Source organism: Sphaerulina musiva, assembly GCF_000320565.1.
Source record: "Sphaerulina musiva SO2202 unplaced genomic scaffold SEPMUscaffold_1, whole genome shotgun sequence".
NCBI lineage: Eukaryota > Fungi > Ascomycota > Dothideomycetes > Mycosphaerellales > Mycosphaerellaceae > Sphaerulina > Sphaerulina musiva.
In genome coordinates this window covers 2,919,673-2,945,647 of record NW_016017383.1, presented here as the reverse complement: position 1 = coordinate 2,945,647, position 25,975 = coordinate 2,919,673, and the positions used below count along the sequence as shown (strand labels likewise).

Here is a 25,975-nt window from a genome sequence, read left to right as displayed (position 1 = left end):
GCCTACAAGGGTTCTTAGCTGTCCCGATAACGACCTCGAGGCAATGTTGAAGTACCTACTAAAGAAAAGGGGTATAGTAGATATTAAGGAAGAGGCGGATAAACTAGACGACGTTGAAGTACTACTCTTATCGCCTATACCGACCGCTATTTAACAGCGTTAACAGATGCCTACCCCGGCTATCTATAGATCGAATATACTATATAGTACTCTACTTAAGCATCTAGTATTCTAATATTCGCAGACCCTACTATCGCTACTACCGCTACAAGATCTCGATAGTTACTATAGACAGGGAGGTTCGTAGTATTAGGACTAGTAGAGCTATAGGTATAAGTATAAGCGGAGGTAAAGTGTATATATAGTTTTTACCTATATAGGACACCGACGATAGGTAGTATATAGCGTTATTATATACAGACCCCTTGCCTATCCCTTACCTCTTCCTAGGATTATTTATTCGTAAGATAGTAGTATATACTATAGGCTTTACGATCTATTACAAAGTATCTGTAAATAAATAGTAGTAATTCTCCTTAGCTTTTACGATCTCCTGTTATTCGAGGTGCTTAAGACCTAAGTATATCGACAGAGTAGGAGTATTCTAGTATAAGAGTATAGTGTCTATTGTATATATAATAGCTGACCTAGGTACCGATTTAATTCTTCTCTTCTATCTACTACCGCTATTGCTTTAACTACGCCTATCTATCTCTAGGTATTAACAAAACAACCGTTAAAGCAGCTCTAAAATGTCTTTAGGCCGTAAAGATCGTTGCTCTAGAACCCTACTAATGTACCCTATATTACAAGATACTATACTTGTAGTAGTAGCAGGTATCTAACGTAGCGAGATAAGAAGTAGCTATAAGCGCGATATATAGGTTCTCTAATTTATACTTACCCTAGGTAGTAAGTATACTAGGTATAAATACGATATACTAATTGATAATAGTATCGAAGCTTAATTCTATCGCGATATACAGTATACGATTCGGCTCTCTCTTATTGTACATTATATAACTAAGAACGACGAGAATACTAGTCCTTCCGATTGCGAGTCTAGCTATACTACTCCGCTAGGCTATTCTACCCCGTCGCCCCCTCTACTAGACAACGAGAGTAATAATAACGATATCTTCGTTATTGCCTCGGAGAAGAGGCGTATTAGTCGTCCTATAGGTTCAAGATTCGACTTTCGTCGCCCTACTTTATAGGATAGATAGTAGTCAATCTCTAAGGAGCGATAGAATACAAACGAGACTAGCCGTCGTACTATTACTAGGGCGAAGCTCGTCGACAATGCCTATCGATAGACTAGGACAGGTCGTATATAAGAGCTAGGTACTACTCGTCCTAGGGGTGCGTATAAGCTATACCGTAAGAAGGGTATAGCTATAGCAGCTGACTGTAGGATATATATTTCGCACCGGATATATAGAAGGTATATATTTAATAAGATAGTAAAGAAGTATACTAATTAATAAGAGTACCTATATAGTTTATTATGTCTGTACTTTCCTCCTACATTTTTATTACGACTGTTCGCTAGGTTTCTACGACTATAGGTACGGAGCGGAATACGAGCTAATTATTGTATCTAGGCTATCCCGTAATACGCTAGAATACGTAATATCGCCTAGAACGATAGGAAGTCTAGGGTCTATTTACCTACAACTATGTATCAATATATACGCACCCTATTTATATAGTCAATATACTACCAAATCTAACTATTCTTGTACGAGTAGTTAGCGACGACGATACTTAACTATCGAGTAGATACGTAGTTAGGAGGTAGAGAGACTATAGTTGTTATTTGGTATACAGCGGGAAAAACATACTACTAAGACTAAGAACTTTAGCTTTAACTAAGATACGTTTATATATATATTATTATATGCCCCTACCCGAATTAGGTCGACAGTAGCTTATTTTCACCGTATAAGTTAGACGAACAAGATAGGAAAATAATAATAATAAAGTTCCTCTATCCTACTACTCTCCGTCCTAGATTTGTTACTTTTATTAACAACTTCACTTCTACCTAAGATACGTTTATATATATATTATTATATGCCCCTACCCGAATCAGGTCGACAGTAGCTTATTTTCATCGTATAAGTTAGACGAACAAGATAGGAAAATAATAATAACAATGTTCCTCTATCCTACTACTCTCCTACTAAGAACTCGACTTATATTAATAGCTTCATTTTATTAATAGCCTTACTTTACACTTTATCAATGAATTCCTTTTCTTTAAAAGCCTTTACTTTGTCTCGTCAATGCCTTCCCTTTGTTTATAAGTTATAATAGCTGTTGCCTCCTCTACTATATCTTTCTTACTCTTCCTACTATATACTATATACTATATATTATATATTATACACTACCTATTATATACTATATACTATATACTATATACTATACACTATACACTATACACTATATACTATACACTATATACTATACACTATATACTACACACTATACACTATATACTACTATAACAACTGTACTTATTAATACAGTACGTATAGTAGTAGTATTGGTCTAACCAAACGACGACTGTCTAGTATAGCTAGTAGCTATCTAACTATTAAAAGATTACCTAGATAATCTACTAGATACCCCTCTCTATATTGTAACTAGGAGTGTACTCTGCTTTAAGAACGCTAACGATCGCAGACAATATACCCGAAGCTAAGGCGATCTACTAGCGACTTCTGTGTAGATAGTTATAAAACCTGCCCTATAGTATAGGATAGCTAATATTCTACGGCTCTTTCTCTATACTAGTTAGTATCGAACAACTAGTATAGCTAATATAGCGGATTAATAGTACTGTATACTAGTAATAAAGCTAGAATAATACTAGTATATCTATACTACTAGTAGAGTAAGCGAGGAGGATATAGCGCGAGGGGCTGTACGGATTTACCGGCTTTAGGGTATAGCTATAGTATAGCATCTCCTAGGGAGCTATACCTCTGAGCAAAGAGCAACGGTATATATAAGAGATAGTATATTTAGGCAGTGTATTAGGGAGTCGCTAGGGGCAGTAGTAGATATTTTCGACGCTACGGTAGTCTATAGACTTATAGGCAGCGAGATACTTAAGTATAATAGCCTAATGCGAGGGAGGACACAAGTAGCAGTTGTTCTATAGGGAGATACCTAGGTTACTATTAGTAGAAGACATAAGTTTATTGTAATAATATAAAGAATCGAAAAACTAACCTAACTAACTCAATTATTCTTATATAGTTTGTTCGCCTCTAATCTTTTACGATAATCCCGCTACATCGAGGTTGCTACCTTGTTATAGTATACCGACATCTTACTTCTTATCGCTATTAACTTACGATTAGTCTCTGCTATAGTATCCTTGACTATACTAGCCTCGTTAAAGCCAACGTCTATATTAGGTAGCTGCTATATAAACTCTTCGCTCTCGACTAGCTAGCTATTACGTAGAATAAAGTTATAAAGAGCTAGAAGAGTATATACAAAGCGAGACTACTATAGAGCACTATACCCCTTGTTTAGACTATTACGGAGAATAGGCTAGCGCTCCTTATTAATCCCGAAATTACGCTTAATTATATTACGTAGCTAACTATAGCGTAGGTTAAAGAGCTCCTCCTTAGTCTCTAGCTTCTACTCTAATACGAGCTACTCTCGGAGGTAGTATCTTGTCTTCTAATATAGTACGAGGATATAGGCTAGGTTTTTCGAATAGCCGCTATCCGCTAGATAATAGCGACTACTTAGAATATATATCCCCTTCCTTAGTACGTCCCTAAGTACTATACTATTATTTGCAGAGCCCTCCTAACCTAGTAGAACAAAGGTATAATAGCTATTAAAGTTACAGTATGCTAGTACATTCTAAGATAGGCCGCCCTTACGGTTACGATAGGTACTAGCGTTTTTAACTAGCTTTAGTTTAAAAGGGACGTAAGATCTATTAAGAGCTCCTATATAGCTAGAGAGATATAGCTATAGCTTCGGGTTAGATACAATAGTAGAAGGTATAATAGTATCGCGGTCTAGCTATATAACAATATCGGTATAGAGCTAACAATATAGCCTACTAACCTTAAGGATAGCTCGTCGTATAGTAAGAGGCGAGTGCTAGTAGATCTACCGTACCCGATTGTTCGTAGTCTTATATATAGCCGAGTTAAGGAAGATAACGACCTACTCTATAGCGCTTACTTTACGACCGTAGGTAAGACCGTAATCGTTTATTAGTATAGAAACCAAGGCCTTAAGGACTAGCTAACGGAGCCTTGTTATAGTATACGAATATTCCGGCGGACTACTTAGTATAATATTCGTCTACTATAAGCCTAGTTCTAGCGCGACAAAAGTAGTTATTACGCTAGCTAGGCGATACCGTAGAGCCTAGCCTTTAAGGGTAAGAACTCGGATAGCCTACAATACTATCTAGATATATAGTAGTATCGCAATATCCTCTAAATTACAACTTTCTAGACGGTCTGCTATCGCGATATTAGGTAATGTATACGCTAGGCTACAATTAGGAGGAGATTAGCGTCGTAGAGCGTACGTAGGCCTTTACAGGGGAGAAAAGCGAGATTGAAAAGTAAGCAGAAGAAAATTGAACTCGCTTTTCAAAATTGAGCTCAATTATAGCTTACTTTTCATAATTTGAGCATAATTCCGATAATTCGATAATTAGGCTCAATTATGGCTCACTCCGAGGTATTCGATCTCAATTATATAATTGAAACTGTCTTATAGATAAGACAGGTTGAATTATCGATAATTCAGCGCGAAGTATTCAAGGCCTAAGCAGCTCCCGTCATGTAGGCGCGTAGGGGCGGCGGATGGGTGGGGGAGGGAGCAAGTCGTTAGTCTTGTTTGCACCATACATTATTGCATAAGGTAGGTACATGTACCGACGTAGAAGGTAAGGCAGGGTCTCGTCAAAGCGGATTTCTCTCTGTCGAGTTCGGGCTATATCACATTGAGCTGCATTGGCTGCCTTACTCGAGCTGGAAGCTGACATACCACCTAGGAGGTAAGGCAGGTATACTTCAAGCTCTCCTCAATATGTGTCTCTACCGGTTTCATGTACTGTTTTTCCTCACGAATAGCACACGGACAAGTACTCCATGGGTCGTACTGTTTGAGACTAGTCACATCTCAGCAAATTCAGTTACTTGCAGACTGTGAACAACATCGTCGTCCGATAGCTCGTAGTGCCCGTAGCCAGTGCTCGTCTCGAGTCACAAGGCTATCTGCGCTCGGCCTGCATGCAAAAGGGACTTTTCTTGTGACGAAGCGGATCAAGGCCGGCCAGTCTAGTCGCCTAAGCACAGCTGCCAACCTGCACCTCTTCCCCCACTTTTGAGAATTCTACCACGCCAGCACGATGCTTGATGCACTTCCGCACTGTGCCCCAGCGGTATGGCAAAAATATCTCATCGTTGACTTTGTCGAATATACTCAGCTGAACTGGCGACACCAGCAGGGTCGCTTCCTCGCAAAGCGGCTTCGTAGCGAGCCTTGACGCCTTCCTCGAATGCCTTGTTGATTTCTTCTTCCTCTGCCTCGTCGGGATCGACACGACCGGCATCGTCCTCGTCCTCGTCCTCCATGTCTTCCATGTCGCTGACAGTCTCCGGCTCCTCTTTCTTGGCATATTTGCCGGTGCCCTTTGCTCTGGAGGAAACACTCATGTCGTTCATCATCCTGTTCACTTCCTGCTCGTGAATTTGCCCCCTCTGCTCCTGTGCTTCCTGCCGCCGTCTTTCCAGCTCCGGCATGTAGTCCGTCTCAAACTCCTGTCGCTTCGTCTCCACGGCGTGGAAAAAGTCGTCGATGCCGTCGCCCGTCATAGAGGACACGCCGACGACGGACAGATGGTTGTAGAACTCCTCCAACACTAGGCTCATGCTGTTGAGCAAAGGACCCATGTAGCCACCGCCCTCGCGCTGATCGTCTTCCTCGCGCTGCACAGCGGCCTGAAACGCCTCAAAGTCGCGCATCCACTCAACAGCGCCCTCTTCAGACTTGACGTCGGTCTTGTTGAAAACGAGGACCATGGGCAGTTTGGTCTTATACAGGATACTGATAGCATAGAGCATGTTGGACATGAAAGTGCTGGTGTTCTCGGTGGAGCGCGGCGTATCGATAATGTAAGCGATGACAGTAGGAAAGCTCGAGGCCAGCGAAGAGAGCAGGATATTGCCCGAGGCGGACCACACAAAGACCTCGATCTGGCCGGGCGTGTCGACGATGATGTGGAAAGGGGTGGTGGAAGGAACGGAGGTGGTGGAAGCAGCAGCAGCAGGCAGACAGCGCTTCTCCAGGATGGACATGACCTGGTCGATCTTGGTGCTGAACAGGTTGAGACTGGTAAGGATGCCGCCATTGGGGCCCAGACGGTACTGCTTCATAACTTCCTTGTAGTTGACCGAGTCGCGGATGTCGATGTTGGAGTCAAAGGGCAAGTGTCGCACTGCAGGATCGAGGTTTACGACGTAGGGAGGCGCTGATCGTCCGCGGACATCGCTGCCGCCGCCACTGCTGCTGCTGTTGTGAAGATGCGCGTTGATGCGCTGCATGAAGGTCGTCTTGCCGGATCCCGCCATCCCAACGCAGACCACCGCGCACGGGGGCCGCGTGTTGCCGCCGCCGCCGCTGTGCTCCGCCATCATGACCGTGTGTCGAACGATGTCTGTGTCTGTCTCGGTGTATGCGTTGCAAGGCGCTGAAAGGAACTTCGAGGTACATGTACAACGTACCTGACCTCTATTGTACAAAATCGTCTTCGCGCCAAGCTTAGACACACTTGCTAGCGCGATGCATGTGCAGACGTGGGGTAGGTAGGTACCTACCTTATGTACAGTGCGTACCTTACATGTGTCATGTGTGATTCCTTGGCACTCACTCTTTCAACGTTACACGGATTCGATGCGATCGATGCCTACCTAGGTATACACGACATGGCTGCCACGCTCGAAGAATTTGAGAGGCAGCTAGCTAGCAGCAAGTCGCGCAATGACGACGACGACTACGGTGACAGAGAGGCTGCGGCAGGAGATAGCGACCGCAAACACCACCGAGAACATCGATCCCGACACCGCGACGGCCACGGTCACGCCGGGCGTGAGAAACGGCACCGACATCGTTCCCGGCATCGAGACGACAATGAGCAACGACACCGCCACAAGCGACGACATCGCGATCGCGACCACGATGACGACAATGAATCACGCAGAAAACGACACCAGAGCCATTCCCCACGCGAGGTAAAGCATGGTACAAACCAGGATACCGCCGCAGCGGTGAAGGCGTTGAAGAGCGACGACAATGATGATGGGGACTGGGCGGAGAAGGAAAGTGCCGCAGCGCCGGCGAAGGACGGTACAAAGGCACAGCGTGATGCCTGGATGCAGGACCCCGCTGCATTGGAAGTGGACTATGTGCAGAGGACCCGGCCCAAATCACCGCCTGGTCAATTCGTGGGTGCAAAGCAGAGTCATGATTTCAAAGTGACCGACCAACAGTTTAATGAGCATCTTGCAGAGCTGCAGAACGACTGTGACTCGAATGGTGACGACGATGCCGAGAAGGTGAAGGATGAGCCCGCCCAGCACTACGTAAAGTACACCTTTGGTGACAATGGCAGCTCGTGGCGTATGACGAAGTTGAAAGGAGTATATCGAAAAGCTGAAGAGACTGGCATGGATCTGGACGTCGTCGCGGAAGAGTCGTATGGAGACCTTCGGCTGTTCGACGACGCGCGGGAGGAGGAACGCGAAGTGAATAGGCGTGCCATGTACGGCAAAGAATATATCGGTCGGGAGACACCATCGGGCGAACTGTTCGCAGAACGGAAATTGAGGACGGTCGTTAGACGCGAGACTGAGGACAAGGGAAGAGGGGCAGCATATCCGGCTGATGGGGGGCACATGCGTGCAGCGAAAGCACCCCTGCAGAGTGCGCCTTTCGATCAAAGTGCACTCAACAAATGGAAGGCTCAGTTGATCAAGGCGAAGCTGATGAATGCATCAAATGTAGCACAACTCGAGGAGGAGTATACGCTTGCAGAGACAGCGTTCTTGGCCCATCGGGCACATCCTGGCGTGGTGGTACTAAACGACATGGAGAATAGGATGCTGGCAGGAGACCGTTCCGGGGAAGTCACGGCTCTAACTGGCAAACGGGCCCTTGAGCGTGGCACGGTACAGGAAAACGAAGACATGTCGATCGAAGAAATGGTCAAGCAGGAAAAGCGCACACGAGGCGCCAATGGAGGCGAAGGGCGCGCTTTTGCTGAGCGCATTGCCAAGGATGGAAAATTCAAGGACAATTTGGAGTACATGGACGACAATGCCGCGCACCTGTCCAAGAGGGTGGTCAAATCGGACACGAACCTACGCAATGCAGCCGTCGGCGACTTTCAGAGGATGCAAAGAACCCTGGATAATTGCCCACTCTGCTACCATGAGGATTCCAGTGCGCCGCCCGTAGCTCCTGTGCTCAGCCTGGCCACGCGCACCTATATGACACTTGCGACAGAACCAGAGATGGCAAAACACGGCGCCGTTGTTGTTCCGATTCAGCATCGTCTCAATCTCCTGGAGTGCGATGACGACGAGTGGGAAGAAATCCGGAATTTCATGAAGTCTCTTACTCGCTTCTACCATGCTCAAGACAAGAGTGTGATTTTTTACGAAAATGCCGCTCATATGCATAGCCGCAAGGGACACGCCGCGCTCATGGCGGTACCGCTGCCACACCACCTCGCCGAGAACGCTCCGGCCTATTTCAAAGAAGCGGTACTCGCATCCGACGAGCAGTGGAGCCAGCACAAACCGATCATCGATACTCTGGCGTTGACACAGAAGGCTGGCTATGGCAAGGCAGCATTCAGGAGAGCCATGGTCAAGGAGATGCCTTACTTCCATGTCTTCTACACTCTAGACGGCGGCATGGGGCACGTTATCGAAGATGAGAGACGATGGCCCAAGGGCGATCTCTTCGCGAGGGAAGTGCTGGGCGGTATGCTCGACAAAGGTCCAGAGGTCATTAAGAAGCAGGGTCGGTGGGAAAGACACGACCGGAGAGTGGATAGCTTCAAGAAGAAATGGGATCCGTTTGACTGGACGAAGGTGTTGATGGAAGCGCCATAAGCGGGACGGGACTGGCCCACGCTGCCCGTACCTCCTACATGTAGTTGTAGAAGACAAAGGATACGGTATTGGCAGCGCCTAGTCGCTCCCTTGTGCTGTTCCTTGGCACTGGAACCTGGAAAGTGACGGCCAGGCGGAGCAGGAAAGTGCAGCTAAGCATGCCCGTAAAAGTGAGTGAATACAACACCTGGAGGAGTGGAGGTAGGAGGTAGGTACATAACGCTGAGCTGGGCCCTAGAGAGTGGAGACAGCAGGGGTGTGGGGAGTGCTCCTGCTGCAAGGCTGTTGCTGTTGCTCAGTTGCTGGATAGATGCATGCATGCATCATGTCGTCATTGGCGACGCACACTCATTTGGTGGCTCAGGTACATAAGGCAGGCGCAGGCAGGTGGACGAACTTGCATTCCCTGATGTTACCTATTGTGCGCTCGTCACCGCACTGCATGCCACCGCCAGCTCTGGAACCTCGAAATTGACCCTCTTGCACATCATCCACTCCGCCATTGTCGCTGCGTGGACCGCGAGACCACTCGCACGGGAAGCCTTGGCGTTCGCAGGACAGGTTGCAGGGCAGCAGGCCCACGCTAGGAGGTAGCACATCCACAAGGGCGCAGTTCGGCCGCAATCATCATGGCGGACCAGCAGCAGCAACATGCGCCGGGCGGAGCATACTCGGGCAAGAATAAGATCCCTACCATCGGCCAGTTCATCGACCGTCTTGACAAGGACAAGAAAGATCGGGACAGGCAGATCGATCAGAGCCAGAGTGCCGTGGCCGGCTCATCAGACGTGAAGCCTCACCAGAATGAGAAGAGAGAGGCGGGCGCCGGCAAGACCGTCACCGACCCTACGACCGGCAAGCAGGTTGTCGTCGAAAATGTGAATGAAGCTTTTAGAGAGCGAGCCATCAACCCAAGCCTTTCAGTCCCCAATGCGAACTTGGGCAAGGATACGCCTGTCAAGACCGATGCTTCTCAGAAGAACCCCGAGTACAAGGAGATGCAAGACATCACGGCTCCTCCAGATCCAATTGCTGAAGGCTCGACCAGCGACGTGCCCATTCATGGAGAGAAGACTAACATTCTGTTCCATCCCACACCGAGTGTGAGCTATGAAGCCACCTTCAAGCGGTTGGAGGAGCGAGGTTTGTGGCTGGTAATAGGTGTCTTCCTCGCCATTGTCATTGTGGGACGCGTATTCGGTGGTCGCTATCTTGGGCTGCTGCCTCTTGGAGCATGCGTTTCCAGCGGCATCTGGCTCTGGATCAAGGAACTCATCCGATCTGGCAGAGAAGTGGAATGGGAATCGGAAAAGACCCGTGGCGAGACAGCCACTGCCAATCTCCTTCCAGAGAGTGTCGAATGGGTAAGTGGGTACGCGTGGAGCTTTCCCCGCACACTCTAATGCAATGTCCAGATGAATACCTTGCTCGGCATCGTCTGGGGTCTCGTCAATCCTGATATGTTCCAAGCCGTAGCAGACACTCTCGAAGACGTTATGCAAGCGTCCGTGCCGGGGGTCATCGAGAACGTCCGCGTGGCAGAGATCAATCAAGGCAGTAATCCCATCAGGATTCTCAGCCTGAGAGCGCTGCCTGACAATCACATGAAAGACATGAAGAAAGCTATTCACGAAGAGAACAAAAAGAATAAGGATCCACAGGAGGCAGCTGCTGATGAGGAAGGTGAGTTGACCTGAGTACCATCAATCTATGGAGGCGAAATCTGGTGCACAAGTGCTGACGAAGAGTAGGAGGTGATTACTACAATCTTGAGATTAGCTTCGCATACCATGCTGCACCTTCTGGAGTGCGAGCCAGCGACAAAGCACGGAATATGCACATGCAGCTAGTCTTCTATCTCGGCATCAAAGGCCTGTTCGGTGTCCCATTGCCCATCTTTGTCGAGCTTCAGGAATTGGTCGGTACTGTACGTCTCCGTCTGGCCATGACTCCCGAACCGCCATTTCTCAAGACACTTACCTTCACCTTGATGGGTGTACCGCATGTGGCCGCTGGCTGCGTGCCTATGCTTGCGAACGGTGTCAACATTCTCCAGCTTCCTCTGATCTCGAACTTTGTCAATTATGCGATCGGCGCGGCCGCCAGCATGTACGTGGCACCCAAGTCAATGTCCATTGATATGCGAGCGATGTTACAAGGCGATGATATCACCAAGGACGTCCAAGCTCTTGTAAGTTGCATGGAGCCCGACCGCTGTGATGCCGTACATAATGCTGACTGATGTGTTCCTAGGGTGTGCTCTGGATCCGCATTCATAAGGCGGTTGGTCTCAGCAAGCAAGATAAGCGTGGCTCGAAATGGGGAGGTAGTGACCCGTATATCACGTTGACTTTCTCCAAGTATGGAAAGCCGATGTATTGCACGAGAGTCATCACGGACGACTTGAACCCCATCTGGGAGGAGACCACAGCTCTTTTGGTCACACCTGAGCTGATCAAGGCCGATGAGAACCTTAGTGTGGAACTATGGGACAGCGATCGCCATTCAGCAGACGACATTGTTGGCAAGGTCGAGCTCAGTATGCAGAAGATGATTCAGCATCCAGGTAAGATGTACCCACAAGTGTCGCAACTTGCAGGCATGGATGAGGGCTCGAATATGCCTGGTGAGCTGCATTGGGAGGTCGGCTACTTTGGCAAGGCACAATTCCGTCCCGACCTACGCACTGATGGCAAGAACAAAGCGCTGCCCGACACACTCAAGGACAACCCCGAGCTGCAGGACGAAAAAGGTGTACAGAACACCGCCTCAGACGACGCGGTAGCCCATACTCCTCCAGATCCGCTGTGGCCCAGCGGAATATGCTCTGTGATCGTCCATCAGATCGTGAATCTTGAGCTGGAAAATGTGAAAGGTACATCAGGCACCCGCAACGGACATGAATTCGAGCCGGCCAAGGCGTACGGCGAATCGACAGAGGAGGAAGGACAAGACTTGCCCACCTCATACTGCACGATCTTGTACAACGATGAGCTTGTCTACCGCACGAGAGCCAAAGCCGTGAGCAGTAAGCCCATCTTCAATGCTGGAACGGAAAGGTTCGTCAGGGATTGGCGCAGTGCTATTATCACAGTGACCGTGCGGGACCAACGCAACCGTGAGCATGATCCCATTCTAGGAGTTGTTCCATTGAAGCTTTCGGACATTCTTGAAACCAGCAGCCAGGTCACCAGGTGGTACCCATTGGACGGCGGTATTGGCTTTGGCCGCATCCGCATCTCGCTGCTCTTCCGTTCCATCGAAACTCGACTACCTCCTCAGCAGCTCGGATGGGATGTCGGCACATTCATGTTCACATCAGCTAGGATTGCTGCTAAAGACTATACGCACCACGCTCGTATCAAAATGCGAACAGGAGGCTCGACCGGTAAGGTTGGACGTTCCGCCTGTCATTCGTTCAACGAGGCGGGAATGAGTGGCTACTACTGGGACCTGAGTCAAGCGCAGCGTGACGATAAGCCCATCCGGCTTCCAGTCAAGTACCGATACAGGTCTCCCATTGTTTTTGAGCTTCATGTCACAAACAAACGTAAAGCGGATGCCTTTGCAGTCCTGTGGCTTCACGAGCTCACTGACAATGACGAGAAGGAGGTCGACATCCCCATCTACCAGACAGCAGCGTCCGCGCGTCTGACGCAGAATTACATCACACCCGAGATGATAGCTGCAGGAGACATCCCCGGACTCGATGATCTCAAGGAGATTGGTCGACTTCAGTTCGCGGGAAGATTCAAGGCTGGCATGGATGAGTCGCATGAGGCTTTTGTCGCTGATAATAACTCACGCGAGACTTTTGAGACTTGGGAAGCTTGCCTTGCGGAGGGCGTCCGTACAAGACAGGTCGAGAAAGAGCTACCTGAGCGTGTGCAGACCCTCCACGATGAGTCTTTGACCAAGGGCCGCGATATATTGAAAGAGGCACCCGAGGAAGAAAAGACGAGATGGCTCGCGAAGACTGGCACTGACTGGAGTGGTGCTTTCGGAGATGATCCTGCCAATTACATGGACAAAGATGGCAAAAAGCGACGTGAGCCAGGCTCGGATCCTCCGTTAGCAGATGGAGAAGATGCCGAAAAGGGTGGGCAGCTCACGGATGAGGACTATGATGACAGCGATTCCGATCTGGGTGTCGTGGACGCTGCTAATGGCGGCAGCCCATCGTCAGACCGGCAGTCAATAGGGACAATGGAGTCTGGGTGGACCGCAGGCACGACAGATACCTTTCAATCACAGAAAGACGCCAACAAACAGAACAAGAAGACAGAGGAGCGCAAACAGCGTGGTCTCATGCAATGGAAGCCAGCTCGTAACCTGAAATTTGCCAAAGATGAGTCTATCATCGGCATGCGCAAGTTAAAGGGCAAGATCACAGGCGGCCTGGATGGCAGGCAACCTGGCGTCGTAAGTATTCGCCGTCAGTGGAGAATGAACGGACAATTACTGACCTTGCTTTACCATTACAGGAGACAGAAACTGGTCAGTGAGAGGGGAGAGCTGTATCAGCCAGCAAAGAAAGCGATGTTTACGAGTGGTATTAACAGTACGAGAAATGGGTTGCGACTAGTACATGAGACAGTGTTTGGAGTCGTGGCAATAGCATCATCGTTAAAGACGGGAAACCGAGACTCCAGTGTAGGCTACTGCGTCAGATTTTTGTCTACTTGTCGGCAACATCGTCACTGCCAACAATTACGCGTTCAATTAAAGAAAAAGCACACGCAAATGCAGCAAACTGAAGAGACGAATGTCATGTGACAGAACGATCATGATCGTGAATACAATCTGCGATATGTTGAAAAGTATGCGAATCCCCTGTAAGAACTGATATCACGAGTGACCTTGCGTTTGTGGATTAGGTAGATGCTTAAAGTGCATACCGAGAGGGAGAAGAGACGTAAGGTACATGTAGGTATCAGTGCAGGACGTGCAGCAACAGTGAATATACAAGTGAGACATGCAATTGGAGAGACTCTCATTTTCCTGACTCTTGACCGCCTCAGAGCTCGAAAAGAGGAAGAGAAAGAGAGAGAGAGAGAATACATGATCGAGGAGTGAAAAAGTAATCAATTATTGTCAAACCACGTGACAGTTACAGGAGTGGTTTTTGTTGGTCTCCTCGAAATTCAACCACAACTTGCGACTTGGCTTGGAAGACGAACCCCGGTTCTGATCATCATTCTGTGCCCAAACAAACAAGCATCAGATATCTGGGGAAAATGCCCAAAAAGACAAATACCAGAATGAACCAACCCAGGTCCAGACAGGAGACTGTCTATGGGGAAAAGGATACCAGATGCAACCGCACAGCAGCTCATCTCTATCAATATGACGATTAAAATCGTCATAAAACGCTCGTTATCAGCTTCCGGACACAGTCTGCTTGAAATGCATAAGCACGAAAGGTCCAAAACGTGAGCGGCCATGCGCGAGAAGCTCCCTCTCCTAGGATCGGAAGAGCTACTCATGCCATGCGCCTGGAGCACGGCAACATATGTCCGGCTCGTACTGTATCCTGGTCTGCGCCACAGAGTGCATCTTTGCAACGTCTCAATACTCAATGAACTATGCATCTGACTACTATCCCCGGGGCAAGCCACAGCAGGGTGCAGTCAGTACCACAGGTCAGTGAGGTGAGCTCTGGAGCAATGGTATCTCCACGACCCAGCAGGCGTACAATAGAGGAGCGGGATGGAATGGCGCGTCGAGGGCGACTAACCAAAGGAAATGGCAGCGCCTCCACTCTTTGCGCGTGCTGCCAAGTCATCAGAAACAACCAAGTTCATCCAGTCATGGGTTTCTGTGCTGTGTTCCGGCCTTGGCGAGGAAAGAGTGGAGGGGTTTCGCACCGCTGTTGGATGTCACAGGTGCAGAGCACGACGCAACAATGCTAACAGAAGAAGCACAATTTGCGCAAATACCAGCCGAAGCTGCATGATGGGCCCATGCCTGCGCAACGGCAGCAGGACACGGCGACCTGAGCGCCTCTCAATCTGAGCATTTTGAAAGATTCATGCACAGTTCCAAGATGCTGGACGCAAAACCATACGGATGACGCAGGACCCCGCCAGTCGACGATGGAGGAGACAAGGTCAGGTGTGTGGCTGACACCAGCTCATGACAGTGGGTCAACGTCCAGCATCTAGGAAGGGGTACCACTAGGGCTGCATATCAGGGCAGCATGATCCAGTGGTGTACCCACATCTGCGAGAGTCTCGCTCGAAGACGGAGGATGGCGTGAGGCAAGGTTCGTTCGGTGAGAGAGGTCGTGGTACAGTCTGCGCAGCGTAGTAGTCGCGCGTCTCATGGGCGCCAGCGGACAGAGACGGAGGCGCGGGATCGGGTGGGTGCTGTTGGTTCTCTGAAGATGCAATGGCTCCGGCCAGCAGCAGAAGTCGGGAGTGCCTGCAATGTGGGCGGTCAGCGACTGGCGTGCGCCCACGAGAGCGATATGGATACATACCGATAGAATACCACAGGCCAGGACGGTCATGCGGCCTGGGAGAGGTGATTGGGATGGCACTATGGCACTCGACAATGGCGTCCCGCTGTGGCCAGTCGTTGTCGCGCTCCTCGATGGAGGACCGGAGGAGGCGCAATTCGCCAGGCATGAACCTCGTCGGCACAGGTGGCTTGTCCAAGTGGCATAATGCGATATGAAGTGGCTGATGGGACGCGCTCCTCCAGCTGCGATGAGGCGAGACCGCAGCGAGGTGAAGGAGGCGTCCGAACGTCCCAAAGCAAGCGGGTCTGGGGGAGCTCGCTGGATTATATACACGGTCGCATCATCAAGATCAGGCTATGTGGATTGTGGAGCCAATAACTGGGTTCTCGTTCTGCGTCATCCCGTTCCGGCCCGAAAACCCGAACGGACTTCACTTCACTCAGACAGCTGTAAAAGAACACAAAGACTTGCCTCTCAACTCTTGCACCCAAGGAGCATCCTCGAGCAAGATGAACCCAACTCCGTCCTGCAGAAGAAATGTGCTTATCTTCTGACCTTCATTCGTGTTTTCGCCCTAGCTGATTTCTCTTCGCAAGAACTCAACCTTTCATGACCCTTTCTCAATTCCTTCAAGCTAGCTGGCCAAGAAGGCCAGTTATCCTTGTGACCTCAGGGAAGAAAGTACAAAAGTACTTATGTGAGAGTCCAATGTGCCCAGTAAGTCCATCAGATCTTTTCCAATAGCCTGAGCCCCTTCGATGTCATCAAACTCCAACTCTGGAATGTTGTGAGTCCGCATGAATACATCAACCTGCGACAGCACTTTTCGATCAAAGTTGTCCAAAGGCAGTGGGTCGACAAACCGTCTTTGTTGCCAAGCGACAGTCCCGTTACCGACGATACGCGGTGTACAGGGAAATCTCCTATGCAGACGGTCTGTCGCAATGCGCTCTTCTCCCTCATACCTCATCTCTTCCCAGGACGGCCAGGTTGAAACTTGGTCCCACCATCCATAGAATGCATTGAAGATTGTCGGTTCGCTGAGCACAGCGCTGCGGCTGTCCTGGAATCCGTATCCACTCTTTCTGCTGCCCTGTGTAACAAAAGAGTACACGTTCATTTTTTTATTCCAAGAAAATCTCCCCAATCAGCAGGACGTACCGTCGCTAACAGCTTGATCCCTAGATCGCTTTTGCTGTCCGCGAGAGCCAGATACTTGGAAAGAGAGAGCAATTCTTTTCGCACGAGTATTGTCGGCAGGTAATGGTCCGTTAGCTCAGTTGCAGAAAGCAGTAGGTAGCGAGGGCGTTGCAGATGAAAGTGCTGAGGTGTTCTGTTGTCGAAAAGGGCACTAGAATACTTATGTAACTATAAAAGGAGTCACACGGAATATACCGGCGACCGGTAAGCTGTGTTGCTATATCGGAGGCAGGAGTGAAGTGCTGCTAGGCAGCAAGTGAGTAGGAAAAACGAGCGATCTGGATCTTTGTAGGAAAGAGCGGACTGAAATTTCAGCTATTCCTAAAAGGCTATAGGAATTGATTATGTATGCACTTACTTTATACGCACATTGGTATCCTACCTAGAGCTGTACTAAGCAAGCAAGTCAGCCAGAACTGCCTGTACAATCAAATTACTATAGGCAGGTGCGATAGGGAAACCCCTAAGGTCCGACGCCCGCTCGACGCTCGTATATACCTATATGTTCGAGACAATTACGTTCGTATACCCTGTACTCAGTAAGGTAGTTGTCGCTGCAGCAACTCCTTCCGATTGTCTTGCGGAGAGTTCTCAAATCAAAGGCCTAGCTTATACGTTTGGGTCTTCTACAGACCTCCCACGACTCGGTCTCCTGACGGCTCGGTCTCTTGTGCTACATTGCTTAGGTTTGAGGTTAGGGTTGTATCAAGCGCTTCTTAAGGCGTCTGATATAGCTATGCAAGTGCCAGCGTCGGCACAGGACCCTGAAATGGATCCGAAGTCCACTTCGTCTCCGGCTGTGGTTATCTCTTACTCCCCGACACTCCGATAAGGCGGATAAGAACGTCTTGAGCCGTTCCCATTCCTGGCAATGCAAGGAATACTGATCGTAGCACCAAGCCACTTTCCTACTCTCGAATAAGGCGCAGTCCGCCATGGGAGTGAGCGCAGGTAGATCCAGTGCAGCGGCCGCAGCAAGTTGGCGGGGATGTTTCGCGACCACCCTCGTGGCCATCATCTGCGTAGAGCAAACAGTCTCATCATTCCTCTACGACTTTCCGCTCCTACAGCACTTATCGGCCCGCCCACATCGTGGCGCCTAAACCAGCGCGACTCTCATTCACCGGCCGCTTCGCAACTCTGCCCTGGCTCTTGACGCCTTCGACGACGCGGTCCAGACCTGTCTCAATGACCACGCCACCCACAATCATCTCGCCCAACACGGCGTGTAAGGTCTCAAAGTTGAAGATCAGGTCGAGCTCGCACACGTTTTCGAACAGCCGATCCAGCGCCTCGACGAAAACTTGGATCAGATCGAGCAGGGCCAGTGGCGACTCGGTGCTGGTGGAAATGAGGATGAAGTACAGCGTCGCGTAGTGGCGGTAGGTCACGAGTGACGGCGCGTCGTTGTGTTCGGGGGCGCTGGCGGGAGCGGTGGACGACGAGGGCGCGGGGGCCAGCAGCGGCGGCAGCGGTAGGAAATTACACGCGCTATTCGGGCGCGTCGAGACGAGCGTAAAAATCTCCGAGATGAGACGTTGCTGTACGGCCGTGTCCTGAGCGTAGCATGTCAGTGTCGGCTCAGGATGCATTAGTTTGTCAAGGTGAGGCAGTACGAGCTGTGTGTAGAACTTGGTCAGTCGAGGTTGACCATGATTGTTGAACACTAGCACCGCATTGATCATATTGTTGAATGTCGGTGGGTGGTAGTAATCAAGACATTCGAGCATTTGTGAGTGAGTGCAGTGGAAGGAAGGTAGATGCTCAAGCGCCAAGCCCTTTGGCGCCGTTCTCGTTCAAATACATCCATCCATACACCCATACATATACAACGTAATGTATTGCGCTATCTACGCACATCTGCAGCGCATTACTCCTCCATGTCGTCCTCGTTGTAGCTAACCTTTTTGACCTTGACTGCTCTCCTGCTGCTGGCCCTCGAGACTGCTGGTCTGGTTTTTCCTGTCGTTTCTAATCCGTCCTCGCTGTCAGATGTCTTGCTGGAGCTGGATATAGGAGCTTTCTTCTTCGTCTTAGACGTCTTTTTCAGCGTGGCCTTCGCATGGGCCAGCGCCGCCTTATCGGCCGCTTTGGCTTTGGACTCTTGAGACTTGATTGCAGCCTTGTCTGCATCGGACTGAGTCTTCTTCTTCATTGCAAGTCTGGCTTTCTTCGTTGCTGGCGTGGCTTCGGGATCCGACTCTACGAATTCCTCTTCCTTCACCATGTCTTTGGTAGCCTTCTTCTCAGCTTCTTTGGCCGCATAAAGAGCAGCGGCATCCTTCTTCGACTTCTCTGTCGGGCCTGTTGATGGCTTCTTCTTTATTTCTTTCTTTTTCGGCCGCAACCACGACTCCATCGTGGGGGGCCAGTAAACCCTGCCCTCCGGGCCTCCCATCCCACAATCATCCTCATTTATCATTTGGATGGGGTCAGCGTCTGTCTTCTTCTTCCTAGCCAGAGCTTGAAGCGCCATCTTATTGTCATCGTTGCGAGTATAAGGAAGCATGTCGTTGAAGCTATCGTAACCTGGCAGCTTGAACGTACGCATGAGCTCAAACACTGCTTGTTCTTTGTCTTTGGCTTCGATCATCAAGTCCATGTCTGGTGCACAAGGTGCTAAAAGTAACAGGAGATAGGTCAGCAAGTATCTCCGAACCGACACTACGATACACTTAACAGGCACCTGTCAAGTTCATGGGCTCGAATATTGTGAAAATTCGAGAGGAGGGAATGCCTTCGACAGATGTACTTACGGAGCGTGGCCACACGGGGATTATGCTTGCGACGTTGTCGACCGGTGATAGCTTCTGGCGTGGGTTCTGAATAATGCATCTTCTGCTTGATGCCTTTGCGACTCCATGTGGCAGAAATGCGGGGATAGAGGTCCATGATGTCTTTGGTACCTTCTCGGATCCTCTCCGAGTCGAATATTATATTGTGGTGGTGGTAATCTCTGGGCATCGTTAGCACGATAAATTGAAGTCTCAGGTGCATTTTAAAACTCACAAGACCTGAGGGATGTTCAGCTCTTCACAGACTGGTAATAAATCATGGACAGACCAGATCACATCATCATTCTCTAGAACGAGGCGGTTCTTAATACTCTGCTTGAGGGTCGCATAATTCTCGCGGAATCTCTGCAAAGTTTCGGTCTTTCCCTCAAACTAGAAGTGATCGACCACAGGTAAGCAGATTTCTCAAGTATGAGGATGTGGTGCAATTCATCTATCTGTTTTCGAGCTTATCGCTGTAGTGGACGGGAGCTCAGGGTGACATAATGCACAGGGGATGCTAACTTGTACTTACCAAACCACCCATGTGCAGAACCATGACAGCGTCTCGATCCATTTGCGGAGGGAGCTTCAAAAGTGATAGCAATTCATCGTGGTATTCCAGATCTCGAATAGCGTTATCAATTACCGACTTGCGCGGACTGCCTAGCTGGGTGAACTGTCCAGGGTGTGTCGTGACTCGATGCCCAAGCTCAGCAATCACTTTGCCCGCTTCTGCAAGGGCATCAGAAGCAAAGGATGCAAGCTTGTAACCTGGAATCAAGTACGATCATGTTAGTTGAAAGTTCCGAGTTCTGTACGATTCACGCGTCCAATGCATACCGTATTCTGGATGAGATGCAAATGGAAACATTTCGCTGGACAATCTGAAAAACTTGATGTTGTACCGATCGTTCCAGCGCACCATTTTAATGATATCTCTTACATTCGCCAACCCTAGGTCTTGCACGTATTTCTGGCCCAAGGCAACATCGGCCGGTTTCTGAACGTCAGGGCGATTCTTAGTTGCATGCTCGAGTTCTGCGGGATTCTGCAGAGGGTGGCGATGTTCGAGGATGGATTGAATTCGGCACGTTCGCGAGCTAAACTAAAGCAGATGGATTTCGATCAGCGAATAATTTGGACATACAGGCCTCGCTTGCACGTACGACTGGGGGATTGGAATTCCTCAGATATGTGTTGAGACAACAATATCCCAATCTGCCCTTCCATGGCAAGGGTAGGTAGTCGCTATTCACGGGAGGTGGACGAGCCAAGGCCTCCTTGATCTCTTCAGGATCAGCCGCCGAAGCGTCGTCCTCACCTGCCTCCGGATCACCGGAGTCGGTGCGTGTATGGCGCTGAGACTCTCCTTCCGTAGCAACCTTCTGAGTCTTCCCACCCGTCTTCAATTTTGTCTTCGGCGGCTCCAATGTCTCCGGTAAATCGCTGAGAGGGCTTTCGGCTTTACTACCATTCGTTTCGCTTCCTACTGGACTCGGGGCGATCTTCTGGTCGACATCGCCGTCGGGAGAAGCACGCAGTGCATCAGGAGCGTCAACAACATCGCCGTTATGATTGGGATCGGTGATAGTTGCTGCGGCCGCGGTTCGCGCTGAGGCTCGTCGTTTCGAGGGCGCTGCTGGCTCAACGCCGCTCGAGATGGGTTTTGCAGCAATAACTGATCGCTTCCTCTTCGCTGCTGGCATGGTGGAGGTCAAGAGACGCGTCCCGTGCACGAATCGACACTTCAGCAGGCGAGGTAGCATCAATTTCAACAGGTGCCTCGTTAACACGAGCCCGCCAAGATATCAGAGCAGGCGGAATGCAGTAAAGATGCAATGCATACCTAAGATACCTACATGTAGGAGGTACAGGTACCTAGGTCATGTACCTGTACCTTCCTTACCTCCTCCTACCTCATAGGGTTTGCCTGATGTCATTACGATGCGATGCCATGCGCGTGGCGCTTCCGCACACGAGATCTGAGATCTAACCCAACGGGGATAGCTCCGCATCTAATCTGTATAACTGGGGAGACCCGATCGGACGATGTGGACGGGATCCATGCTCTCGGCCTCCAGTCCGAGCAAATCAGGAAGCCTGGACGCTTAGGAGGTATATACAGTAGACCTGGGCCACCTGGCACAGTTGCGCGCTGGAGGATGCTTCTGATCTTTTGAGCGAGTAGAACGCTTCTTTTCCAACAAGCAATTGTTACAGATTGTCGAACAGCTGCCGTAGAGTATCATCCTCAGTCTTCGGTTTGGGTAATAACATCCCACTCATCTCATGACCAAGTTCATCGACTACCTCGACTACCCTCGCTGCATGCTGCACCTGACCCGCACGACTCTTCGCGAGGATAAGAGCGACAATGAGCACAGCCAGACCTGCGAGCGTGACCCAGACTGCACTCCATCGTTGGCGGCTAGTCTTCTGCTTCTTTTTCTCGCGCTGTTCATAGGCTTCCACGCGATGCCGGGCCGCCTCCAGTCGATCGTTGAGTTCATCAGCGTTTTGCTTGGAGTGCTTGAGCTGGTCCACGAGAGAATTGATCGTGACTTCCTGCGGATCAAAGTTGGCAAACGCATCAAATCTGGATATTGTACTCTGCTCAAGCTGCTTCGTCTCTTCCTCGAATCCCGAGTGCATGCGTCGACTCTCCTCTGTCAACTGCTGCAGACTGGCGACTGTATTGCGAAGCAGAGATGCCCTCTCCAGGATCGCATAGTAGGTATCATCCAGCTGCCTGGTACTGCTCATAGCCACGTCTTCTACCGCACTGAGACTGGTGCGTAAGCCCTTTTCTCGCTTCACATTGTCCCTCTTCGCCTTTTCGACGTCTTCTGACTTGACCTGTGGCCTGCGGGCCAGTTCCACTTGCTGGATGGCCCATTCATCTACGTTCCGCTGTTGGGTTTCCTGCTGCCTCCGCGAAATATGCCTGCTAGATCCATGCCGACCAGAGTCGTGTCCTTTCTTCTCGCGACGTAACAAGGAATCAAAGCTAATGGGCGGCTTCAGCTCCAGAGCCGACTGGACTGTCTCTTTTGCAGCGTGGCGATAGTCCTTCGCACCCGTAAATGCGCGATTGCGCAGACTGGTTGACTGCAGGCGTCGATGCAGGTGAGCCTTTTCGTGGTCATTAGGCACAGCAGTATCGGCGCGAGGGCGTGCTGATGCACCCTGCTGATCTGTGGTGGTTCGTAGCTTCGGCAGTGCCTTGGGCGACACCATGCTCTCTTCTTGCGCCATGGCAGCCACTAGTCAGTCCCATTCGTAGTCACTGGCCGCAAGAGCATTCCTCTGCAATCAGCCATTCATGCGTGGATGTAGTCATGAGGCTCCGTGGTCGAACTCAGATTTCAACCCAGGAGTCGGGATGCAGTCGCAGTCTTCATTCGGGAAGTACATGAACGTTATGTAAGAAAGTTGTTCGGGACATGGCAGCTACCTAGGTACCTCCTAGGCATGAACGTTCTGTAATAACCGCTTGGCGATGACAAGCCCTTGCCCACTATACCTTAGGTACACGTATCTACCAGGTAGGTACCTTGCGTCCTAAGGTACATATACATGTAGGTACATGTAGTCTCTTTAGATGGACCTCTTCCTACCTCAGGTACCTACATGTATGCGACATCTACAAACAATTAAGGTATTCTTCTTGCCGCGTGGTTATGATATCCCTATGACAGTTTTCACATGATCAAACAGTCCATATTTCTCTTTTGCATCGTGCTTGTAAAGCAGTGATTGCAATACCAATTATGGACGCGGCTCTAACGAACGATACAAGAAAACGAAATGGCGGGACTGCATGGACGGAAGAAACGAGGCCTCCTCGTCGCACTCGAGTAGCGTTCGCTATGGTACATTATAGGTCTGCGAGATATGCCTCCTCTGAGTGTACACAATCGGTTCATTCTTCATCCTCATCGTCCACGACCCGGCGGCGTTTACTTCTCACTTGAGGTATGTCTTCATCGATCTCACCCTCTGCATCCTCGTCGTCTCCGATCCTTCCATTGTCACCAGGCGCAGATCGTGGGCGGTCTCTCTTTGGAGTTCTCTCTCGTGGCTCCTCTATAATGCCATCATCAGGATCATCATCATCCTCAACAAGCTCTTCCTCGTCACTACGGGCAACAAAGTCGTCTTCTTGGTCGTAATCGTCCTCTCTATTGGTAAAGCGTTTGTTGCCATAGTCCTCATCATCACTGTACTCGCTGTTCCTCCGTCTCCGAGGTTTCGGACGCGGCTTTCCAGCTTGTGGGCGGCCACGGCCACCTTCCATCTCGTCGTCTTCGAGCATGCCAACATTGAGACCGCCATATCGACCGGATGAAATACCGGCACGACCCAGAGCTCGGTCAGTACGCAAGCGCTCTCGCTCTTGGGCATTCTCGCGCTTTCTCTTGTCTCGCATCGCCTGTCGCTCTGCCTGCTCTGCTAGTCTCCGCTGCTCCTCTGGGTCGACCTCAGTGACCTCAAGGTGACCACTGGCGCCTGCGACCTTTGTTGCATTTGCTGCTAAAGCCAGAGCTGCTTGCAAGCGCTCGATTGCATCGTCCTCGGCGTTGTCTGGTTGCTGTATCGATAGCCCGGCTGTAATCTTATGCGTAACCCGCAGTGCTTCAGCGGCTTCCACGGGCGCAACCAGATAGGTGAAGGCATCATTTTTCTGGTCGTATCTCTCATCCATAGACTGGCCTGCTCTGCCGCCCGGTTTCCTCCCTGTCGCGCTGATCGGAGTGGGTATCTTCGGATTTCGCTGTGGAGGAGCCAGGGGATTGCCATCCACCTCGTACTGAATGTGGGGGTCAGAGGCAAGCTGCACAGTCAACGTGCCATCTGACCATCTGTTGATACGCGCATTCGATTGTAAGAGAGAATGATCCGAGGGCGAGTGCCGCCATCGCATCGTGGTCATGGCGGTGTTGAATGCGGAGAACGTGGCAGATGCGGGTTTCCTGGAGTGGTGATCGGTCTTGGGGGGCTGGAAAGTTGTGACCTGCCAGGGCTCGGCTTCGATGGACATGAAAGCAGGCACTTTCAATAGGTACATCTACGTTTGTCAGTGTGAAGGCTATTGCATCGCAGCATGAATACGATACCTCGCCGTCGCTAGGTTCAGGCACTGGCTGTCTCGCGACCTCCACGTCCATTGACAATATCTCATGGTCTTCGAATTGCTGCTGATGCTGCTCTTCGTCATCTCCTCGATGCTGCGCGCGATCCTCGCGTCCCTCATCGTCTCCGGAATCGAGCTCCGCGTCGTCGAGCTGTCGTGGGCTGCTTCTCGTCAATATTGATCCTGGCTGCACGCACGATAACACTTACGCTCTATCCACCGCGCTGGCAGCATCATTTTCGTCGCCTTCGTCGCCAAAGAGATCGTCGCCACTATCTTCGCGTCCGTCTTCTGATGCTCCTGTCCTTGACGTTTGCGCCCCGTTGGACTGTTCTCCCCCAATGCCAGTCATGTCATTCGTGGTGGCATCCATTCCTGCTGCACTGTCCTCGTTGGTGACTTCCTTCTCATGAGACTCCCGTCCTTCGGACATTTTCGCGCGTGACGTGTGCGGTGATGCAGGGAAGTCGGTCGTTGCGCGGGAGTTGACGATGGATGTCGTCGTCGCGCGTTGCGGGGAATCTCGAGTCCCAGCGCGGTCAGGGGCACCAGGTCGTTGGGTAGGCTAGGAGAGGGTATAGACTGTATGTAAGTGGCACAGTAGGAGCGCAGCCATGAAGTACGCGGTCAAGAACTACCTGTATAGGTATGTCGGTGCGCAGTCCAAGTGTGTACTCTGAACGGCCGGAAGCACAACAGAACTTGAAGGCTGTCAGAAGGTGACAGAAGCTCTTTGCGCTAGCCTCCATTTGACTTCTCGGGCCGTCCAACCTTATTTCATGGGCAGGGGATGCTGCGAGGCTGAAGCCTGACTGAAACAACATCAACCAGTCCAGCCCTCCTGAATCATCCACTCCTTCTTCATCATCGGCCCCCCGGCTCGACGCTCGACCTCACGCTCCAGACTCTCTCTTTGCGTCTCCCCACTGTCTTGAAGGCGACCGAGAGGCACCACGACACCCAGCGAGGAACATGTCGTCCTGGATGAACAACCTGTGAGTGATTAAGCTTTCTTCTATTCTGTCGGTGAAACTGGGACGAAGTTTGAGAGCCTGCATGGTGCGGAACAAGGACAACGTATCCGACTCTTCCACTTCTGCATACTTGGCCACTGTTGCCCGGAGCCCTCCTGCTTAGGCACTGTCCACTGGAATCGCCCACGTTCGAAGGTCCACCACGGCGAGAGAGAGAGAGAGAGAGAGGAGGAGAGAGAGAGAGGACGGCG

At 50.3% G+C, this 25,975-nt stretch overlaps 11 protein-coding genes across 11 annotated transcripts; 3 read left to right on the top strand and 8 right to left on the bottom strand.

Moving 5' to 3' along the window:
• Positions 1–4,907: 4,907 nt before the first annotated feature.
• SEPMUDRAFT_146311 (ATP_bind_1-domain-containing protein) lies at positions 4,908–6,769 on the bottom strand. Its single transcript, XM_016903570.1, has one exon. The coding sequence runs from the start codon at positions 6,693–6,695 to the stop codon at positions 5,457–5,459; it is 1,239 nt and encodes a 412-aa protein (XP_016765337.1). The 5' UTR covers positions 6,696–6,769; the 3' UTR covers positions 4,908–5,456.
• Positions 6,770–6,983: 214 nt separating this feature from the next.
• Positions 6,984–9,176, top strand: SEPMUDRAFT_32306 (CwfJ_C_1-domain-containing protein; the record flags this gene model as incomplete). Its single annotated transcript, XM_016908490.1, has 3 exons — positions 6,984–7,134; positions 7,183–7,299; positions 7,390–9,176. 3 exons carry the CDS (start codon positions 6,984–6,986, stop codon positions 9,174–9,176), a joined length of 2,055 nt encoding a protein of 684 aa, XP_016765336.1.
• On the top strand, positions 7,140–13,940 carry SEPMUDRAFT_146310 (uncharacterized protein). Its single transcript, XM_016903569.1, has 5 exons — positions 7,140–10,540; positions 10,592–10,859; positions 10,928–11,367; positions 11,430–13,598; positions 13,661–13,940. Exons 1-5 carry the CDS (start codon positions 9,806–9,808, stop codon positions 13,679–13,681), a joined length of 3,633 nt encoding a protein of 1,210 aa, XP_016765335.1. The 5' UTR covers positions 7,140–9,805; the 3' UTR covers positions 13,682–13,940.
• Positions 13,941–14,094: 154 nt separating this feature from the next.
• On the bottom strand, positions 14,095–15,917 carry SEPMUDRAFT_146309 (uncharacterized protein). The gene is made up of 2 exons (XM_016903568.1): positions 15,658–15,917; positions 14,095–15,599 (listed from the first exon to the last, which is right to left on the bottom strand). Exon 2 carries the CDS (start codon positions 14,765–14,767, stop codon positions 14,321–14,323), a length of 447 nt encoding a protein of 148 aa, XP_016765333.1. The 5' UTR covers positions 14,768–15,599; positions 15,658–15,917; the 3' UTR covers positions 14,095–14,320.
• On the bottom strand, positions 15,353–15,805 carry SEPMUDRAFT_153230 (uncharacterized protein; the record flags this gene model as incomplete). The annotated part of the gene is made up of 1 exon (XM_016907505.1): positions 15,353–15,805. One exon carries the CDS (start codon positions 15,803–15,805, stop codon positions 15,353–15,355), a length of 453 nt encoding a protein of 150 aa, XP_016765334.1.
• Positions 15,918–16,179: 262 nt separating the features above from the next.
• Positions 16,180–17,127, top strand: SEPMUDRAFT_146308 (uncharacterized protein). Its single transcript, XM_016903567.1, has 2 exons — positions 16,180–16,356; positions 16,848–17,127. The coding sequence occupies exons 1-2, from the start codon at positions 16,249–16,251 to the stop codon at positions 16,992–16,994; spliced, it is 255 nt and encodes an 84-aa protein (XP_016765332.1). The 5' UTR covers positions 16,180–16,248; the 3' UTR covers positions 16,995–17,127.
• A 244-nt stretch (positions 17,128–17,371) lies between these two features.
• On the bottom strand, positions 17,372–18,524 carry SEPMUDRAFT_57388 (Adaptor protein complex sigma subunit; the record flags this gene model as incomplete). The annotated part of the gene is made up of 2 exons (XM_016909431.1): positions 17,372–18,395; positions 18,456–18,524. 2 exons carry the CDS (start codon positions 18,522–18,524, stop codon positions 17,913–17,915), a joined length of 552 nt encoding a protein of 183 aa, XP_016765330.1. The 3' UTR covers positions 17,372–17,912.
• SEPMUDRAFT_130007 (uncharacterized protein) lies at positions 17,654–18,484 on the bottom strand (the record flags this gene model as incomplete). Its single annotated transcript, XM_016902323.1, has 2 exons — positions 18,456–18,484; positions 17,654–18,395 (listed from the first exon to the last, which is right to left on the bottom strand). A coding segment is annotated over exon 2 (204 nt), but the record flags the coding sequence as incomplete, so codon positions are not given.
• Positions 18,525–18,634: 110 nt separating the features above from the next.
• On the bottom strand, positions 18,635–21,423 carry SEPMUDRAFT_122640 (UV-endonuclease UvdE). Its single transcript, XM_016901786.1, has 6 exons — positions 20,783–21,423; positions 20,457–20,721; positions 20,149–20,387; positions 19,849–20,006; positions 19,596–19,795; positions 18,635–19,458 (listed from the first exon to the last, which is right to left on the bottom strand). The coding sequence occupies exons 1-6, from the start codon at positions 21,320–21,322 to the stop codon at positions 18,710–18,712; spliced, it is 2,151 nt and encodes a 716-aa protein (XP_016765329.1). The 5' UTR covers positions 21,323–21,423; the 3' UTR covers positions 18,635–18,709.
• Positions 21,424–21,462: 39 nt separating this feature from the next.
• On the bottom strand, positions 21,463–23,011 carry SEPMUDRAFT_146306 (uncharacterized protein). Its single transcript, XM_016903566.1, has one exon. It carries the CDS (start codon positions 22,869–22,871, stop codon positions 21,831–21,833), a length of 1,041 nt encoding a protein of 346 aa, XP_016765328.1. The 5' UTR covers positions 22,872–23,011; the 3' UTR covers positions 21,463–21,830.
• A 477-nt stretch (positions 23,012–23,488) lies between these two features.
• Positions 23,489–25,389, bottom strand: SEPMUDRAFT_146305 (uncharacterized protein). The gene is made up of 3 exons (XM_016903565.1): positions 24,960–25,389; positions 24,734–24,911; positions 23,489–24,684 (listed from the first exon to the last, which is right to left on the bottom strand). Exons 1-3 carry the CDS (start codon positions 25,181–25,183, stop codon positions 23,539–23,541), a joined length of 1,548 nt encoding a protein of 515 aa, XP_016765327.1. The 5' UTR covers positions 25,184–25,389; the 3' UTR covers positions 23,489–23,538.
• Positions 25,390–25,975: the final 586 nt, after the last annotated feature.

Coding starts and splice junctions, on each gene's coding strand:
- SEPMUDRAFT_146305 (XM_016903565.1), bottom strand. CDS start 25,183: ATGTCCGAAGGACGGGAGTCTCATGAGAAGGAAGTCACCAACGAGGAC. Junction 24,912..24,959: donor GCCAGCGCGGTGGATAGAGC/GTAAGTGTTATC, acceptor GACGAGAAGCAG/CCCACGACAGCTCGACGACG. Junction 24,685..24,733: donor CTGAACCTAGCGACGGCGAG/GTATCGTATTCA, acceptor TGACAAACGTAG/ATGTACCTATTGAAAGTGCC.
- SEPMUDRAFT_146306 (XM_016903566.1), bottom strand. CDS start 22,871: ATGGCGCAAGAAGAGAGCATGGTGTCGCCCAAGGCACTGCCGAAGCTA.
- SEPMUDRAFT_146308 (XM_016903567.1), top strand. CDS start 16,249: ATGACCCTTTCTCAATTCCTTCAAGCTAGCTGGCCAAGAAGGCCAGTT. Junction 16,357..16,847: donor GTGAGAGTCCAATGTGCCCA/GTAAGTCCATCA, acceptor TGTCCGCGAGAG/CCAGATACTTGGAAAGAGAG.
- SEPMUDRAFT_146311 (XM_016903570.1), bottom strand. CDS start 6,695: ATGATGGCGGAGCACAGCGGCGGCGGCGGCAACACGCGGCCCCCGTGC.
- SEPMUDRAFT_146310 (XM_016903569.1), top strand. CDS start 9,806: ATGGCGGACCAGCAGCAGCAACATGCGCCGGGCGGAGCATACTCGGGC. Junction 10,860..10,927: donor GGCAGCTGCTGATGAGGAAG/GTGAGTTGACCT, acceptor GACGAAGAGTAG/GAGGTGATTACTACAATCTT. Junction 11,368..11,429: donor CCAAGGACGTCCAAGCTCTT/GTAAGTTGCATG, acceptor ATGTGTTCCTAG/GGTGTGCTCTGGATCCGCAT.
- SEPMUDRAFT_122640 (XM_016901786.1), bottom strand. CDS start 21,322: ATGCCAGCAGCGAAGAGGAAGCGATCAGTTATTGCTGCAAAACCCATC. Junction 20,722..20,782: donor GGAATTCCAATCCCCCAGTC/GTACGTGCAAGC, acceptor CATCTGCTTTAG/TTTAGCTCGCGAACGTGCCG. Junction 19,796..19,848: donor CTGAACATCCCTCAGGTCTT/GTGAGTTTTAAA, acceptor AACGATGCCCAG/AGATTACCACCACCACAATA.
- SEPMUDRAFT_146309 (XM_016903568.1), bottom strand. CDS start 14,767: ATGCATAGTTCATTGAGTATTGAGACGTTGCAAAGATGCACTCTGTGG.